Consider the following 19893-nt stretch of genomic DNA (forward strand, 5'->3'; position numbering starts at 1 on the left):
GATGGAAAAGCTGCTCGGCACCACCTGGAGAAGATGAGGCAGCCCTGGAGAACGGTGCTGTAGGAGCAGGTGACTGATGCAGAGAAATGTGCCAGTCTGGGGACGCAGCTGAAGGATTGTAGTGGAGAAGGGGGAGGGGAAGGGGAGAAAAAAAGAGCAGGAACATTAATACATCTTCCTGAGGTTTGATGGGACATATACTGCCTACTGTTCCATCTGGTGCTTATGATAGCATGGCATATTAGCATGCTGCAAGTTCATAATGTATTCAGGGCGAGAAAACACCACTTGCATACCAATTGAGGCGTCCTCTTTCTCAGAGCTGCCTTTGAATTTCAATGATGTTTATGCCTTCTAAGCCATGACTGAGCTGAGCGTTTCCGCTCTTAGAGGAATAGCAGCAGTGAGGGACCCTTGCTAGTGTAGGTTTTCTTTCTCCTCTCTTTATATTTTTATCCATTTTTTATTAAATTCATTTCGTCCTGCTGTGTCTTCTGAATTTATTTTGTGGTGGAATTTTAAAGGCAGGTTGAGGTTTTGGACCAGTTAATTCTCTCACTTCTCTTAATATTCACTGTTGTTTTAAGGTTTGAGTCTTACCGTCTTTTTGCTAATCTCCAAATGCTGAATGGACTTTTTAATGACATTTTGATGAAATTACTCTAAAAGCAGTGTCTTGAAGCATTTAAAAATAGCACATAACAATTCTGCTTTATATTCAGATTGCCCATGTTGCTAAATTAAGAACAAACAATACTCTGAATTCTGCATTTCATGGCAAATTATTTGCGCCCTGCCTCTTCAAAGGTTCAGTTTAACTTGGTGTGTGCTGCTATAATAGAAGAAGTGTCTGAAGCAGAGCAAGCATGTAAGCCTTTGTTGGATTGGGGTGTTTCTATTGATCCCCTTGCAGGAAAAGCGTATGGTCATTCTGTCTCTCCCTGTCCCGTTCTCCTTGAAATTCTGCAAAGATTGATGCTTGTCTGCTGACAATCTGAAAACCGCACTGTAGAATCTCTTTGACTGCATGTTTTGTTTCCGAACTTGTCAGAGATTGTGATCCCTTTATGGCTTGGTGTTGTGAAACTCTCAGAAGTCGTCTTTCTGGTAGGCTTCGGAAGTGTGATGTTGACACACACAGGGAAGGATATTTGATGTGGGGTTTTCAGGAGTAATATGAGGATACTCATCCCATTTACCTCTCTTGGTTATTGTGCTGCTAAGCTGCTTTGAAAGTTGGAAAGTTCTACCCTAAAAAATCAGACCCTACTTGGTACTTGGGAGGGCAGAATATTAAGGCAGTATCTCTGGTGCATACCTGTGTAATGAATGTGTGTGGTGTCTGGTCCTCCACACGCACAGCTGGGCTCCTGCCCAGAACTGACTGGTTTGAGGCTTTAGCTTAATCTTTAAGGTGTGTGAATGTAATGTTAATATAACTTTAATCAGAATGGACTAGGTAGCATGTTGAACTCTTTCACTCTAATTTAATGTTAATCCACTAGATTACTGGAAAATAAAAGACCTTCCCATAGTTCTGATCCTTTCTTTCAAATACATCCAGCTGTGATTGTTATAAACATATATTTTCAGGTGGCCATTTAGCCACTCTTGCATAGATAAGAGATGAAAAATGCATTAGTCATCTTGACAAAGAGCAATTTGACTTCTTTCTGTTCACTCTCTCAGTATCCGTTGTCTTATGTTTTAAGAACATTTCTTGTTTACTGTCAGTGCATTTAGACCTACATACTAATGTCTTGGCTTAAATGCTAATTATTATTATTATTTTTTCTTAATACATTCAGGAAGGCTAATGTTACTGAATAGGAATGTGGAGGAGGTAATGTGGGTAATTCAAGTAAGTTTAGTCAGCACTTACAAGATTCTTGAAATGTTTCTTGATGTCCTACAGAACTGTTAACATCTGCACAGCTTGTGAGAAGAGTCACATTTATTACAGCTGTATGCTAGCTAGAATGTGAAAGAAATGGAGGGATCAGAGTTAAGAATGAAGCAGCTGGTTTTCAGTACAGAGATTTATCATTTTACTGTCATTACAGACCAAGTAAACTCTGCTTGGACTCTTTTGCTTCAGCTGCTGTGCCATGGCAGATTGAAGGCTTGGGAATAGCTATCAGTAGATATAATTCAACATACACGTGACTTAAAAGAAAGCAAAGCTTTTATATAAATAATCACAACTGAAGTTCAGCAATACTAGCAGTTGTTCCAGTATAACATATAACATGATGCAGAGCACGTGTTTATAGTCTACCTTTGAAATGACAGAAAAAAAGGAAGATTATAGAGACATTGTTTTTAACAGTAAGACAAATGAACAAGATCCCAGGCCTGTGTGAACCATGTGGTAGTACCTACGTGTGCTGGCATTACCTGCTGTCATCTCTCTTTTTGTGCTTGAAGAAAACATGAGAGAAGGACAAGCAATATCAGAATCCCGTGTTCTGTTTCACTCACAAAAATGACACATATATTTCCAGAATCAGTATTTTGATTTCTGTCCAAATTTTCTTCATCTTTTCTTCCTTCATTTACTTCTGAGCGACTCAAGCCCAAGCTATGACAGTTTTGTAGCTATTTGTTAGTTGTGACAATCTTCATTCTGTTTCAGTTAAGATCAAAGATTTTAGTAGCTTTGTTTTTCATTTATCTATCTGATGTGAATGAAAGTCAGTATTTCTTTTGTTCCCTCTGGTTACTGTACCTTGGTATGATTGCTCTTACCTTTGTTCCCTAAACGTTTTAAGTGAGCCTATTCTGGTTTTGCTCAGTTAACTTCTTTATACTGTGCCTAATCCTTTCATAGTATGAGTGCCAGGATCTTTTCCTGTACCTCATGCTGTTGCTCAACAACTGAGGAAACTGCATATCTGTATTCCTATTCTTTACAGCTCTCCTTAAATAGTGGATCTGAATCCTTTTCTAACATGTTCCAGTATGAAACCTGTTGTGTGTTTGGTTTTAGTGCAAACTTGAACAGCTACCCATTAGTAAACAGATACTGGCTCCAGTAAGGAGCTCTGTGATGAAGAGCATCCTGTTTTGAGATCTCTCTAAGAGTTGTATGAGGTATATCTATCCACTCACACTTTCAGTTCTTCGTACTGTAATCTATAGCAGATGTCCACTGCAATAACCTTCTTTGCTTTTTATCCTTCTGTCTAACCTTAGACTTTTCACTGGTACAGTCATCATCATTTAATTATAGCATATGGCACTGTAAGAGCACTAACGTATAATTACTGTCTCCTCTTCTTCCATTCTCCTGATACCACAGCACAGGCAAAGCAAATTTTTTTAACATTTCAATTATGAAATTTGCTGCATTTGATCCAGCTCACCACTTCTTTCATTCTGCAGTGGTGGTTTTAGTTTCTAAAAGTTTATTTCCACGTAGTCTCATGGAAACACCTTTTATCTTAATTTTCAGTAGGCTGTTGGCATTGGAACAGAATTACGTGCAAAACTGAGTAGCTCTGTAAGTCAGAGCCCATAATCACCTTTGGAAATGACCTGTTAAGTTTCTAATAGGTAATTTGTATGCACAGTTACTGAAGCTACTTGCTCTGTTGCAATAATTATGAAAAAGATAATGGATAGGAACTCATTTGGGAACAAGTATTCCTGTTAACTGTTTTGCATTTCATCCAGGTATGATGATTTTCCTTTTTTTCTTTTTTTTTTTTTTCTTTCTTCTTTCATAATTTGGAATTTGCCTTGGATTGTTGTTGCAGTTCAGTGATCTTTTATTCCTTCATACATATCCAAAGCAGTTTAAAGCTTTCTAAGCAACTACTGATGTATTTTACATAATTTATTCCAAGTGGAAACCATAAAGAAACATGTCCTCACAGGAGGTTTCGGTGAAGTCAGTATCTTTCTATGCTTTTGAACTGCTTCCGGCACTGAGATTTAGCTTTCTTACTAGATATTTGGTGCCAGAAAGATGTTTTAAAAGATCTATATGAGCCGCCCTTGTTTTTATTATTGCTGCCCTTTTTACTATTTTATCTGTTTAACTGACGATAGATTAGAAAAAAAAAAAGTCTCAGGTTTTATTCAGTTCTCTATATTTTGATGCAAGAAAGAAATAATGTTGAGTTTTGGTGAAGTATTTTCAAATTCATATATTATGACGTGGCTGTAGCTGTCCAACCCGGGCTGCTATACCTGGACACTGTGTGTGTGACTGTAGGCATGCAGATGTCTGATGTGCTGTGTTTCAGTTGTTGAGCATTTCCTGCTAAAAAATCCATCTTCCAAATAGGACTAAGTGCGTATGTAAAGGTGTATGTGTATGTAAAAGAAGGGTGGAAAGAACCACCTGGCTTTTTGGTTGGTATGCATATATGACAGTAGGAGGCACTGAAACTATTCTTCTGTTGCAGCCTGTACAACCAAGGTCGTTCTTGAAAATGTGCTTTAAATTCAGGCTCTTTGTTTGATGTTGTTTTCTTTTGTTCTTTTTTTTTTTCTTTTTCCTTTTTCTTTCTTATTTTTTTTAAGAGGCAATGTTGATAGGCAGAATATAGAGAAAATGCTCAGTGTTTTTGCATGCATTGCAGAAGTGTACATCCTGATGTATACATACACAGTATCATAATCTTCCCTTCGTCTGTTGCATAGCTGAGGTTAACTTTCATACAGTAATGGAAAGAACTTTTCTTTAAGTATCTTTGTTCTACTTTGTGAGTACCTTACCATTAATATTTAGTTTTCAGCACTGAATCTGTCTGCTCATGGCACCATATCGGCTCCCTCTGGTGGTCAGCAGTCACCTGGAACAATTTCCTGTGGCTGTTAGCCAGGGGCTGCTCCCAGCCACTGTTTCTGTTTTACCTGACACCTGCATGGCCTCTGTGAATGCTTCTTACGCTTGGGATTAATCCCAAGTGTCTTCCCCCATGAAGTCAGACCACTATGCTGCCCTATCAACCATTCTCTGCTAGACTGCAAAATTTCTTTTCTCCCATTGACTGTCGTTTCTTTTCTCATTAAAATGGCCCCTCTTCTCAATGAAGCAAACACACATATATCCAAGGAGACCCAAAGGGGATGTTGTCAGGATTGAAGACCAAATGTATGATAAGGACATGTCTGTTTCCATAGCATAGAGAGAATTAAATGTGCTTCACATAAGGATAGCATGCACAAGAAACTTACCATGTTACCAAGGGTTAAGTGCATTCACATAGAACATTCAGAGTTCAAATGCATCAAGCTTCTTTACTTTGTCAATATTTCTCTTACACTTGTAGCACTGAGTGGTTTCTCTCTGGTGTCTGACTTCTCACCCTGCAGTTTCCCCTCCATTTAACATTCCCTTCAGTGTAATTGAGGACTATTTCTTTCATCTTTTTCTAAAGCAGAAGGTTAAAAAAAATCATAGTATTTTTTATATATAGAATCAACTAAATGAAATTTGATTTAATGTTAGTGCATATGCACACACATGTACATCTGTAAGACGTCATACTGATCCGTGAAGGTCAATATTAAATGACTTAGTTTAAATTGTGGGTTGGCTGGCTTGAAGAAAATGAGGACAGGTCCCATAAATGTAGAAAACATTTTTTTTCTGTGTGTGTGTGTTTGTTGAGAAAAACAAATACCTTTCATTTGAATCTGCTGTTCATGAAATAAAATGTGTTTTGTACAACTGTCAAACATGGCAATATTGTGATATCTGAAATTGTTTTAATATTTTGCTAACGATTCCTGTGGTTTTTGTAATAGTTGTTGATTTTTTTTCTTCTCTTTTTTTTTTTTTCCTGTCTGATATTTAAAATTCAAAATCTAGGATGGATACTTTAAAACAAGGAGGTTGTAAGTTTTTTTTGGTGCAAGACTAAGGGTTAATGCCTAGAAAAGTTGCATATGTATGCAGTGAAGCTGTCTCTACTGGTTTACCTGTGTCTGTTTTCATCATCTAAAGTTAAGCAGATATTCCTGATTCTTTTAAAGAGTGGGGAATAAAAGGCTTACCCAGCACCTCTCTTCCTGTGGGAGCTAACCTGATTTCTGTGCCAGTGGGTATTTGTGTGAATTCACTGCAGGCTGGTTTTACGTTGACGTGGTATGCATGTTTCTTCGTTTTTCACCATCCTTTGTGCAATTACATTACTTGATAACTAATGCTTAAGCATGTTATTGTAGGTCAGACAATTGCTCTGATACATACTTTTATTAATGATAAACTTTGTTTTTCTTGTGAACTCATTTATCAGAAAGTAGTATTGCCTCACTGAAGACAGCATTTGAGATGGAAGGTCTTAACTTCATGTAAAGTCTGAGAATCTTTGTCCCCCTTGCCCACTCGTCCTACTTCAGCTTTCAGGTGTGATCCAATGCCCCAAATAAAACACAGTTGTGACATCCAGGAGGAACTGGCTTGAAACTAATACTATTTTCTCACATTCTATCTAGGCAGTCGGTCATGTAAACACAAGATGCTTCTAATGGCACCATTTGGTGATGTGAAATAATAGTCTCCCAGAGTGTGTTTTTCCATAAATGCCAAAGTCCTGATTAGGATAGTAAGTCTCACTGCTTAGACACTGTCCGTTCGATACTGAGATGGTCTTTTGCACTACAGTTCCACTTCTCTGTCACCAGCAGTAGTAACAATGGAAGCATCCAATGGTTCCTGGGGGAATTCTGTTTCAGCATACATTTTTCACTGATGGATTAATATCTGGCTTGATAAATTGCAGGCTCTGAATCTTCCTTTTCAGTGATTATAGAAGGAGTCTTATCTCCTAATTTAGCTATCTGTGATAGGTGGCAGAAATGCAACAAGAGTGGGATTCATAGTTGGAAGGCAGTTTAGAGTTTTGCCACCCATCTGATCTTCTCGTTGCTATGGTCTTGCTATACACCTGGCACAAGAGAACAAACTTTTCATTGTTTATATTATCACAGAGAAGAATTAAGTTCCTTGGCAGGTCTGATAAAGGGGGGATTTTCTAGATTGATTCTCCCACTGAGAAGTATTCTGTCCTGGATGGGTCAGCATCCGTCCTTATCCAACCAAATCTTTACTTGCACGTGGCCAATTCATCATGAGCAAACAGAGATGTATATTTACCATCTTCTCAGTAGTCCCTATGCTAAATGTTTAGATGCTTAACTGTGGAAAAATGTTAGCTCCTACCCAAGTATATCATTCTTTACAAGCATAAATTACTTATGGCATGTTTTATAAATACAAGTGAAGCTCTTTAATAGTATGGCTACAATAACTTTTTTTGCTGGCAGAATAATTTAACACCTAATGTTGTCCCGAATCCAAATAGCTTATTTTAGATTACTTTATCTACCCTGAAATTGTATTAGAAACTTCAGTTCTAGTTGAATTTAATGGAATCCTGGCGTCAGTACTCTCCTAGGACTTCTCTAAAGTGAGTATAACTATGCCTTTATTATTATTTTTTTAATATTCCATAAATGCATTAAAATGGAGGGAGTTGGACTTATTTTGCTACAGACTTCTAGCTGTAACGAACAATTTACTGTTAATTTTGGATCTTATAGACTTAAGATTAAAGGGAGCAAGTCTGCAAATCTTAGCTGGCATTGGGGAAAAAATTGTTTTACTCTTCCTGAAGGTGGGAGTAATGTGTGCAAATTATGATGGAGTATGTAAGAAACAATAAACCACTCCAATTTGTTGCTGATGATATTTGAGTTTTTAGCTATCAATTTGACTTCATCTGTAGTTTACCAAATAACATGCTGCCCTGCCAGGGATTGTTCTTCCCATAAAGTTGCCAACAAAAGAAGCTGAGTTACTCATAGATTAGCCTTTGGGAACTCGTATCTGAAAACCCCATGATTTTTTTCTATAAAAAATAGGAGGAGAGCTTGCTAATGTGGAGAAGTTGTGCTCTTAGGGGAGGCCAGGAGTGGATTTGGCCAATAATTCTTTCTGTTGTTCTTTCTGTTCGTTTGCATACTGAAGGTAGTGCATACTTCTTCATTTATTTTGTGCCTAACCTTCAGAGGTCTGGTTTTGAAAGTTTTTGTTATGCTAAGAAAAAATAAAGACACTCAAAACAGAAGTTCTTAGTTTGGTAGTTTGTCAAGAAAAATAAAGTTGAAGAGATCTAGAAAACAGAGTGAGGAAAATAACATTTTGATCAAAGATCTGGGAAGTACTAACTTCCTAAGTGCATTAGTTATAAATACATATAAGCATGTTTATGATGCTTGGTGAGGTATTTAAAATAAATCTACATTGTCCTTACTTTCAGTGCAGGTTGACCAATATGCATGCATTCAGCTGTGAGAAGGAAATTTCCAGACTTTATACTGGAAAGGATGGGCAGCTGCCACTGCCACGGTTTGTCCACTATTTTGTTTGTCTGTTCTTGCTCAAGTACTTCATAAACTGATAGGGTGGTAGTTGATCTTCGTTTAGCACGTGTTCTTCCCTATGATTTTCCATGGTAAATCCTGAAGGGGGAAGGGAAAATGTAGTGCAATTTTCCCAGTATTCAGTTTTTAATTATTAAATAAAAGTGAATTTATGTTACATTTGAAGCTGTCAAAGCATATCAAATCGTTAAATGAGAGGAAAACAAAATTCTTTTTTGATTTTTTTAAAAATGAAATTTGAATGTTAAGGTAATTTGTTTATTTCAGAACAAATTAATATGTACAAGCAAAGCCAAGACAATACTTCTGTCTCAACCCTGAGTCTGAACTCATGCGTTGCTTATTTAAGTATTTGGCCTTCAGTTGCTAAGCAATTATATGGCTATTTTTGTTTTTGTTTTTGAAAGCACTTCATTCTAGAGAATTGAAACAAAAAGGAACGATTCCACTTTTTTTGGTTGGTGTCATGACAGTAAGACCAATCAATATATATCCCGTTATGCGAAGTACAGACCGTCATCTACCCAGTTTTCACAGTACATAAATTCTTCCTGTGAGAATGGTATTACAAAATTCCCTTTCAGGTTTTGAGAGGCAAAGTGGAGATTACATTATTTTCATTGCTTTTTTTTAGCAGATCTGAAGAAAGTTCTGATAACATAGCCTGAGATAACTATAGTGAACTCCCAGGATGCAGGATTTCTGTGCGCTTCTGCATGTTAAATGACAAGAAGTGCATAAACTAAGTATGCTTTCATTTATTCTGAATGATAGCTGGTGAGATGAAATGTTCAATATCTGAGCAGAAAAGAACCAAGATAAGACAGTCACAAAAGTTGTGATAGTGCTGTTGCACAAGAGTCATCATGTGAACTGGTGGTGCAGAGGAAACCGTGGAATGTTGTCATCTTGAAAACATAGCTGTGTGCTGCTGTCACTAACATTGCATCTTTTTTGCTTGAGGATAAAACTCGTGGGGTGACATTTTGTCACAGAAGATGGGAGTCCAAGTGTCTGTCCGATACTGTCATTTTTGGAATTGCGTGGTGAGGAAAAGCTACCCACTGGAGGCCTGAAACCAGGCAATGTTTTCTTTCTAGGCCAGTAGTATGAATGCATCTGGTGCTGATAGGAAGTTATTACCGTATTATCCATCTCAGGTTGGTCATTTGTAGCACAGAAACATCCATTGTGTTTAGGTTCTTGTTTATTAATTAAAGAAGAGTCGGAAAGGCTAAGAGATGAGTTGAGTGAAGGCTCAACCTCAACCGAGTCTGAGACATGCTTGACCTCTGAAATTATCTCAGCATTGTTTTTTATGGCTGCATTGTAGGTCTTAGTTTTTCCCAGAAGTAGGGACTGGCTATGTATATTAGGCCAAGTACTTTTCAGCCAGGGTAGTCACCTTGGAATCTAATTCTCGGTGTGATGTGAGGCATTACTCCCAGATCTTCATTTCATTGTCACGCTCTGGGTAGTGATGTGCCTGGAGCGGCTCAAGGCCTTGAGCATGGTTTTGTGGCATCTGTTACTGACTGGACGAAGATCTGCTGAAGGGAAGGTTCTTCAGTGACCATAGTGTAGTAACATTATGAATGGAAGAGCTATGTATTTTTTCCTCTTTGGTAGCCTGATGGATTTCTATCTGCCACTTCATTTCTACAGGGACACAGTCTGCAGAGAGTCTGTGTAGAGACTCCTGGGACTCAAAGTCTGTTATATACTTGCAAATTCCATGCTATCATACTCAAAACAATCAAGATTAGTCCAGTGTCAACTTGGTAACAGCATTCAATTTTAAATGGTACAGATTTAGGTCTCAATTTATATAATTTGAGTAGCAGGTTCTTGTCTTGTGTAACATGAACGATTTGTACTTTCTGCGAGTTTAAATGAAACAAGACAATGGACTCTTTTAATTTGGTAGTTTTTTATTTTATTTTTAATGTGTTGGCACAGAATTTTTGAGTACTGTACCATCAATATAGAGTGTCTTTTAAGAATCTTTCATGCCTGGATATACATCTGGAACTGTTTGCACTAACTAAAAGTAAAATAAATGCCACAGCATATTATACCATACTTTTTTTCATTTAAAATAGGAAATTGAAAACACACCGCCTCTCGAAATACTTGACATTGAATTGGCTATTGAAATGGTATCAGTAAAGTATTTATATATTCCATATTTTGTTCCATACATCAGCTTTCCTTGATGCGTTAGACTTGGAAGCATGCCACGTGAGCTGAAATGTTGCCATATATGAAAGACCACCTTGTTTTAAAAATGGACTAAAACTTTGAGGCTACAGGAAGTAAAGTAAATCAGTTTGAATACATGCACATCTCTCTTTGCTTGTGCTCTTGCACATTTTACTTCGTCTCTTCCACATTTGCCTTCAGAATTTGGCCTGGCTTACAATGAATATCAGTGTTCACCTAACATCTTAAATAGTAGTGATAAAAATGACTCCTACCATAAATACTGTATGAATGACAAGATCAGTATGGTTTCACAAACCAAGAAATCCAAAGAAGAAATATCATAATTTAAAGCCGGTTTTACAACATTCCTTAATTTTAAATGGAGCAAAATATTTTTGTGGTAAGGTCACAGTTCTTCACTCTTCGCTGTAAAAGAGATTCAAGAATGTATATTTCAGATTTTTTTTTTCAGTATAATCCAAAGCAAATGAAATAGATCTCAGCATACTTGAAACATATTTTCTGAATTTATTCTAAGTCTCTCACTGCACAAGAGGGTTGTGTGTATGGATTAGGACTAGCCCATTATTTCACCATTTATCTCCATCCTGAATTGATTGCAGTGACTAGTGAAGAATGGATTGCAGATGTCTCCTTTTCTCTTTGGTTTGGAGGACCTCTGGTTTCAGCCCCACTTTATGAGAACTAGGCTAAGGAGTCCAACTCCATCATTGCTTAGAAGGTTTCTATCTATGGAAGAAGTTTTTGCATCTGAAACAAGTTACTGTCTCTATATGCAGCCGACAACTCTGAAATGGGTGATGCTGTGAGAAGCTTTCTGTCATGTCTCTGCTAATTCAGGATTATTATTTGAAATGTCAGATTCCAACAGAAAAATACAGCAAAACCCGCTTTGCAGATGTTGAGTTTGTTTTGACACGAATATAAACATATTTGGAATTCAAGAAATTAAGTGCTTCTAAGAGATCTTTCCCTTAAAGCTCTTCCAAATTTTAGGCAAAGCTCAAGGAATATGCTCTTGTATTAGAGAGCAAATGTACTTAAAGTCCTGGACAGGCAGGATTTCACACTTAAATAAAGCAATTTTTCCTTTCACGGGATTGCTTCTACCCCTCCCATCCCTTCATCACCTCTGAATGTACAAACAGCAGAATAACCTTTCATATAACAACAAGGTTTAGAGGCTACTTGGCTCACGAATAAATACAATTTAAATACTGTTTTCATTTTAGTTTTCTTTTTTTCTGGCTACTTTTCAACAATTAGAGTAAAGCCTGTTTTTGTTGTTTTGTTTTGTTTAATTAAATTAATAATGATTTGTAGCAGATGAGGTTCTTGGCTATGTATCAGACATAACAAGCTTTGTGAGTTCAGGTGACAGGGACTGGCAGCTCTGCTGCGTGCTCTGTCACCACTCCGTATCCAAGAAGCCTTCCTCTGAAAACTGGAGCAGCTGAGGTCCTCCAATCTGGGTGCTAGGATAGAGGTGGGTGCAGAGCATCTGGTGCAGTGATGTACATCTGCTCCTGTAGGAGCTGGGGAAGGTGAGGAGCGGAGAAACACCAGAGGAAAGGGCAGAAATGCTCCTGTAGGAGCCTTGCTATTGAAGTGTCTAGAGGGATGGGAAGTGAAAAAGAGCAGTGGGGCAGGCTGTTTTCCAGAGCTGTGTGTTAGTGGTGGCATCTTCTGAGCACATGAAAGAGCATTGCATTTTATACTGCACTTCTACAAATTTTTCTTTCTTTCTTACTTTCTTTTTTTTTTCCTCTTTTCCCTTCCCTCTGTTCTGACAAGATAATATGGTACCCCGGTTTGAAGTGTTTTGAAGTGTGCTTGAAAGCAGCTTTATATCTCCTTACAGAAGACTGTGCTGGAGAGCTTATGGACAAGCAGAGATAAATCTGTCTGCTGTTGTACTGTAGTAGGGTGGGTTGTATGGCTTTGCAGGGGGCAGGGGAACAAATCAGAAGTCAGTGGCCTGTTGAGTTGTTTTTGTTTGCTTGTTTCTTCCCAAAGAAGCGTGATTAGGAAAAATAAAGTGGGTTTATACAGAAAGTACCGATAATGTCAGTTGTCTGCAAATTGGGTGGCAGGAAGTCTTGGAGGGAATAAAACCAGCTTGAGCGCAGCAGTAACTGTCTGCAGTTGAAGGGCCAGCCCACATACTATTTCCCACTATGGCTTTCAATTTAAGTTACAAAATATCTCCAGCGTTTGGGAAAAGCGTTCACCCTCTGATCTGAGCCTTTGGGAGCAGACCTAACTCTGGAGCAACACAGATCAGGAGCAGGAGAGGTGCGGCTGGTTGCGGTGCTGGGTTCAGCTCGCTTTTGGTTCCCAGCAGCTGAGCTGTGGGATACAGCCTGTGCCTTCTGAGCGCGAGCAGCAGCTGAGCGGAGTTTGGTTTCTCTCACTCTTTCTTCCACCCACCTCCATCTCCTCCCTGCCTGTGTCTGTGCTCCCACATGCTTCAAATCTGTGTACCTGGACTGCCTTCCTTAACAGTTCAGTGCGAGTGTTAGCAGAATGAAAACCAGATGGACCAGCAGTTCCCACTGTTATCTCCCCACCAGCTCTGGCAAGCCTCCCTTTCTCTCTCCTTTCTTGGCATGGCAGAAATATTTGCCTTTATTTAGGAGGGCTCAGGCTTACTGCTGTGCCTCTTTCCCTCTATTGCAACATGAGCTGAAAGCTATTTATTCCCCTGTTGCTGAGGTTGGTTGAGGTGAGTGCGAGATGAATTCAGCTATTAAGGAAGCAATTAACATTTCAAGACTAGTTTTTGTAGTTCTTTATATTAAATGAATGGCTTGTTGAAGATATAGATTTAACTGTTTGAGTGGAGTGATATGAAAAGGAAATTTTTTGTAGAAATATATTTTAGAACCTACTTTTGTTTTTCAGCATGTAATAATGTACTGTTTCTTGATTTGCAAATCAAACCTTATCTGTGAGTGAGGCTTAATATTTAAGTCATTTTGGATGCTGTTCCCTGTGCTACTGAGGCTTGCTAACCTGAGATCCAAGCTGCAGTTCCTTTTCTACTATACCTGTATCTCTCATCATTGTTTTTTCCCCCCTCTTTGTCTGATAATTAAAAGTTCTGATAATTAATTTTTGAGGCTTTTAAAAACACACTCCTCCTTCATAAAGTGTGTTTAGTTTCTCTTAGTGTCTCGCATGCAAGATCTTAGATGTTTTTTTTTTCCTGCTAACTGTATTCGTTGTTCTGACAAGACATACTTCCTCAAAGTTGAGCGACAGATTTTGTAAAACATTCCTTATTTTACCATTGTCATGAATCAAAACCACAGATTCATCTGTTAACCAATGGTGGTGATGCTTTTTTGTTTTGCTAAGCAGTGTGATGGAGCTCATGAAGCCTTGTATAGGACAGTCTGTAAAATAATAATAATAATCCTGACTCCAAAAGAAGGGATATGAGACTCATGCCCATTTAAAGCTAAGCTTCAGCTTGACTCTGGATGGCCCACTAAACAATTGTGTTACTTCTGCTTTCCGCTGGTGAATGTTGTCGTGTTTTGTCCATGTTTGAGAAATGAAACACAATAGGATTTGGATGGTTTTATATTTAAATTTGTTTATTTTATCTTTTCCACATCAACTTTAAACAGTTATAAAAAAAAGATGTTTCTGTATCATCTATGTAAAATATCTGTCGTTGTTAGCTCTTTACTTGCAAGGTTTTACTTAGCTTTTCTGCCTGTTTCTCCTTTTGTTGTTTACATATCTTACAGGTTTTGAACATTAAAGTTGGTCTTAATGTGTAAAGATGTAAATTTAAAAACGTTACGCTTTTCTTTTATTAATTGATATGTATGTGTGTCAATCGACTTATCATTTTGACATGTTTATTCTCGAGGGGAATGTGAGAATATCCAGGGGCATGGTGGCAAAGTCATCCGGGAGGCGTTGGTATTTAGCATAAGTATCTCTTGTTGCTCACAAAGGCATGACAAGAGGCTTCAACCAGTATCCTACCCAGTATCTCACCTGTACTAAAGAGCTTCTGGTTTTACTCCTGTAAGGGTTGTCATAAAGGGGATTATTACTTTCCTGTCTCTTCATCTCCTTTTTCCTCCTGGCTATTGTTGAAGGAAGGTGGCATTATTGCAATTCCAGTAATGCTTGGGAGGCATCGTCTGCACGTGCTAGAAATGAAAAACCAAAGATAATACAGCACCGCAAGAAATGAGGTCTTCCCATCTATGTTGCACCTTCTTAAGTAAGGCTCAGATGATATGATTCTGCATGGGCACTCTGGAATATAGATAACCAGATGTAATCTTTTATGGCAGATGCTGAAATGGTTCACTTCCTGTGTTTGCTTTTAAATTTTATTTCAGAGCGGATGTGCTTGGGGAAATAAAATGGTGTGTTCCTATGGTGTGTTACAGATCGCACTGAGAAGCATTCCACAATGCCAGACTCACCTGTGGATGTGAAGACACAATCCAGGCTGACGCCTCCAACAATGCCACCTCCTCCCACTACCCAAGGAGCTCCAAGAACAAGTTCATTTACGCCCACAACGTGTAATTAGACTTATTTTCTTCCTTTTCTCCCATATTCTTTCTTTTTGTATGTAAGAAACGAAAGTGAGTGAAGGAAAAGCTGTGTGAAAGGGCTGCAAGGAGCATTTGCTTATACTGCAATAAGTCATTAATCAAAGCTAAGATTAATGCATCTTTAATCTATTAAGGTGTTCAGCTCTGAGCTGTGATAGCTTGACCCTGATAGCTTGACCATATCTGTTCAAAGAACAAAGAACAGCACTCTGCTATGTCATTTATGGTAGATCAGTCCTGTGAGAAATACAGGAAACTCTTACACCGTTTTGTTGTACAGGTTAAGGGATTCTGTTCACTTTTGTGTATAAATTCTGGTAGTTATTGTTTAGGGCTTGTTTATGTATTTAAAGTGGGGGTTATTCGTAAAAAAATATTTTATCCCAGTAATGACTGAATTGAAATGCTGTGTAATTTCTAATTAGTATGGATATTAAAAAACAACAAAAATAAAGGCCTTTTGTTGTTTTGTCTTGAGATTTCTAGTCTGGGAACACCTCTCTGTCTCAGTTTGCTGATGTAAACACACGGGAAGCTCTACCAGTCGTGGTGGAATTACTCTGCATTTATATCAGTGTAACTGAGATTGCGATCTGGCATGTTGTCTGGACTATTCTTTTCACAGTCATGAAATGATCCACATTTCTCTTACCAAGATTTAGCTGCAATTTTTTTTTGTCTTCTTTTTACTGCCTTGTAATAGTATAAACATGAGAATGTGTTTACATTTCACATTTTAAATAAAACATTTTTAGAACAGTAGAATGCATATGCCTAAACAGAATGACGGCAGCATCTTCTGTTTGTCTTGCCTATATCTTTCTAGCCTCATGCTGCCTGTAAAATGCCTTTCTTAAAATTCACCTCAATGCAGAAGGCCAGCTGAAAGCCTTTGTACCACTTATTCCAGTGAACCCTGTCCTGAGGATTTACATCAGACTTAAACAGTGAAGTGCGTTTGTGCCAACTCTTTGCATAAACTCAAATTTAACCCAGTGACCCTGATCTTACAAAGATCTGTTTGTTTTGTTTAACTCCGGCACCTGAATCATCCCAGGAAGTGCTCTGAAGTGAAATTGTTTTGGGGTTTTTTGCAGGATGGGGCTCTTGCAGATTAAACCTTTCAGTCTAATGCACTTAGCAGAGTCCTGGATGATCCTGGGCAATGATAAGAGGAATAAGACCATGTTCTTGTTTCTTACAGTCCTCAGTTGAGTATACTCACTAGATTTTCTGGATATTGTTGGACAGTGTGTGAACCATTGCTGGTTTTGTTTTTGTTGTTGTTTTGACTATTTATATGAAGTCCAAAAGTCTAAAGACCTAATTTTAAATGCTTTTTACGTTGTCAGATTTTGGAATTTGTTCTTAGCAGTTCCAGCTTGGATAGTAAAAAGCCATTTCTGTTTAGGAGTGTTTGTTACACTTACTGCTACTACAGTACGAATGCCTGTAGGCTAAGAAGAGCATACTTGTTTTCTTGTCAAGAGTACACTTATTTGCTTTGTTGTAGATTATTGAAAACTCTTAAAATATATTAGTTTATTGAAATTCTAAATGCTGAATTGTGTTTTATTAATAACATGGCTATGTTTTACAATAACATAGATGTCTTTGCCAGTTGGCAAATTCAGACATTTATAATGAGATAAAATCATGAAAGAGATAAAATCACGAGTGTTGGTGGACTATTGGAAATGAAAATCGTTTTAGAACAACTGGTTTTGGGGAATATTTCTTAGTTTATTTTGTTGAGGGAGAAATTTGGTTCGCCTTTCTTCTCATCATATCTGTCTCAGAGAATGAACTCTACTATTGTCTACTTTCTTGATCTTAGCCCCATCACCAGGAGCAGTGACTGAGTTATCAGGTGGTGTCAGGACAGAACAGGAAGTATTCTTCCCAGTCCTGATTTACTAATTTCATGATACGATGATTTTGGCTATGCAAGTTCCTTGCAATCACCATGTATTTGTTTACTCAGATACTTCACTCTGCTGCAGCACTTAGAGAGCGTGGCTCGGAAGTGAACTTTCGGAGGCCAGTTTCTTTCTGTTTTTTGCACTTTTATTTTCCCTAGACCAATCAACTAGAGGAGGCAACCAAAAACTAGATAACAACCAAGTAGAAACTAAGTAGTCATTCAGATTGCTGCTTTTTATATTACCACCAGAATGGCCCAGTCATTAGGGCAAGAACACCTTTAAAAGAAGGGTTGTGATAATCAGTATGTGTCCATCTTCAAAAAGAAGTTACTTTCTGAAAAGAAGAATGACTGCTGGAGAAAGTGACAAATAGAAGAGGGATGTTTGGCTTCAAAGATGCTGGTCATTAGCAGAGATGAAAACTTCTTGATGTTGCTCGCTTGTCATGGATATGCTTTTCAGATAGGAAGCAATTTAAGCTATTATCACTCTACGTTTTTTGTTGTAGACAAGTTCCCGATTCACGGTGGTTTTTGGTGTGCAGTGATGTAAATTCAGGTATTGGTGCTTTGGAGTATGGAGGCAAGCTGCACCAAGTCAGTGATATTAAAACAGGTGATTTCTAAGTGACTCCCTAAACAGAAGCTAACAAATTTGCCCAAGGCAATAGCCAGCTGAGTAGTTGCTGCTGGGTATACTTGTGTGCTGCCTGCCCTTGCTTCCAAGTGAACTCGTGCATTTTTATTCATAGGGAGCTGATGTTTGTCTTACTACTTGCTGTCATTTTGGCTAGTTAGACTCAAGAGCTTGCTTGCTGTAAAGTTGTCCTCAGTTTGATTCTGTGCTCTCTTCTGGAGTACGGATAAGAATCAAACTAAACCAGTGGCTAGAAATGCTTGTTGTCAAGATTGCAACCTTGTAACAGGAGGATAATGCTTTCTTAGCCTTTTTAGAGGTACTGTATTGACGCATGAAAAGCAGAATGATTTCCTTGTGGTCTCTGAGAAGTGTTCTCCTGAAGCCTAGTATCATGGCCTAGCTGCAAGACACTGGGCCACAGCTAGCATGGCACCATTTGTACCTGCTCAGACAACTTAGAGTGCTCCATATGTTAGCAGCTAGGAAATCTGTATCAGAAAAAATAACCTTCTCATTGGGTGGTGTAAGGTTAAAACGTGCAAATCCTGTTTTATAAACACAGCTGTCAGTTGTGTGTACAAAACACAAGTAAAAATATTCAGAGATAAACTGAGGCTTCATGAAATATGTCTGCACATTTTTTTCTACCCCTAAGAACAATTTGTTTTGTTTTCAGTCATATATGTGCTCATGTTCTTTTCTCTCTATTTGTGTTCTTCTCTCTCTCCTCTTTGTTGTTGCTTGTTTCTTTGTTTGTGGTATTCAAATAATATTTTTCAGGTTTAGGAGATCTTTGAGGGGACTGTGTGACAGGCAACTACTGTTACTTCCAGTCCATACTGTGTTCTATGATACTATGAAAGGGATATAAACTGTGGAGTGTTGCCCTGTCACAAGGCTAATTATTGTTGATCTTGTAACTTAATTAATTTTGAGATCGAGCACAGAAAATTTTAAGCTGTCTTCCTTCTCTCTCCATTCTTATCTTTATTTTACCCTCCCTTCTCTTTCTCTTTCAGTAACCAATGGCACAAGCCATTCACCAACAGCGTTAAATGGAGCTCCATCTCCTCCCAATGGCTTTAGCAATGGCCCATCCTCTTCCTCTTCCTCTTCTCTGGCTAACCAGCAGTTACCGCCAGCTTGTGGAGCTAGGCAACTCAGCAAACTGAAGAGATTTCTTACAACCTTACAGCAGTTTGGCAATGACATTTCGCCAGAGATCGGGGAGAGAGTGCGTACCCTTGTGCTAGGACTTGTGGTAAGCAAATTCAGTGATACAGTAACTGTAATTTTTTCTCTCCATTTACCTCTTTTATGCTTGAAATGTTTACTGTATACAAGAGTGTGTTACATGTATGGCTTATTCCATACCTTAAGGATACTAAACATGTAAGAAAAAAGTGCCAGCTCTTGCCCCAGAACTAGTACAAGTAACATGACTGTCCATCCACAAGTGGCAGCTATTCTCAACTGGATACAGGCTGGAATTATAGCCAGCGTGATGTTATGCCAAAAGGATATGAAAGGGTTTTTGCTCTTACTGCTGGCAGCCTTGAAGCAGACACAGCTTGAATTATATAATACAGTAAAATCTGTTTTGGCCTGCCTAATGTAATTGACTGGGTAAAAAAGAGTGCCACTATACACATAGTGACAGAATACTGGCTAAAAGGATGATATGAGGCAGTGTTTACATGGTGGCAAACCTTTTCTCAGTATTTATTGAATCCGGTGATGAGGTACCTGAAAGGGTATTGATGGTGCTCAAAGACACACTGTTTATAAGATTATCTTTATGTGATTATATGTCTGAATCGTAATTTCAGGTTTTTCTTATCTACAACTGTCAGGTTGAGCTGCTATTTTATAGGCAAACTGTTGTGAATCTGGCCCAGGATTCTTTTTATTCTCATTAAAGTCTTCCCTTTGCCAGACATTGTTGTCTCCCATGTATCTCCTTTAGCAATAATTACACATACCAGGAAAAATGCTGTTGTGATGCTCTAATATACATCTGTTTTGAGCAGCTGCAGTTGCCATTGACTTCATCTGAAGAAAAGACTGCCAGCACTGTTTAGTATGAGGGCTCAGGTGGCCTCCATTTGTATGTT

General features: G+C 38.2%; 1 protein-coding gene across 2 annotated transcripts in view; it reads left to right on the forward strand.

Annotated features, from left to right (window-relative positions):
* The window catches only part of RUNX1T1 (RUNX1 partner transcriptional co-repressor 1), a 107671-nt gene that overhangs the window by 44699 nt on the left and 43079 nt on the right, over window positions 1-19893 (forward strand). For both annotated transcript variants that reach the window (XM_065752973.1, XM_065752974.1), the window contains 2 exons: window positions 15045-15182; window positions 18799-19040. In XM_065752973.1, the coding sequence (XP_065609045.1) occupies window positions 15045-15182; window positions 18799-19040 (380 nt within the window). The remainder of the gene's footprint in view (window positions 1-15044; window positions 15183-18798; window positions 19041-19893) is intronic.

This window comes from Cyrtonyx montezumae, unplaced genomic scaffold (assembly GCF_038088225.1).
Source record: "Cyrtonyx montezumae isolate F1298 unplaced genomic scaffold, pur_monq_1.0 scaffold_8, whole genome shotgun sequence".
Taxonomy (NCBI): Eukaryota; Metazoa; Chordata; class Aves; order Galliformes; family Odontophoridae; genus Cyrtonyx; species Cyrtonyx montezumae.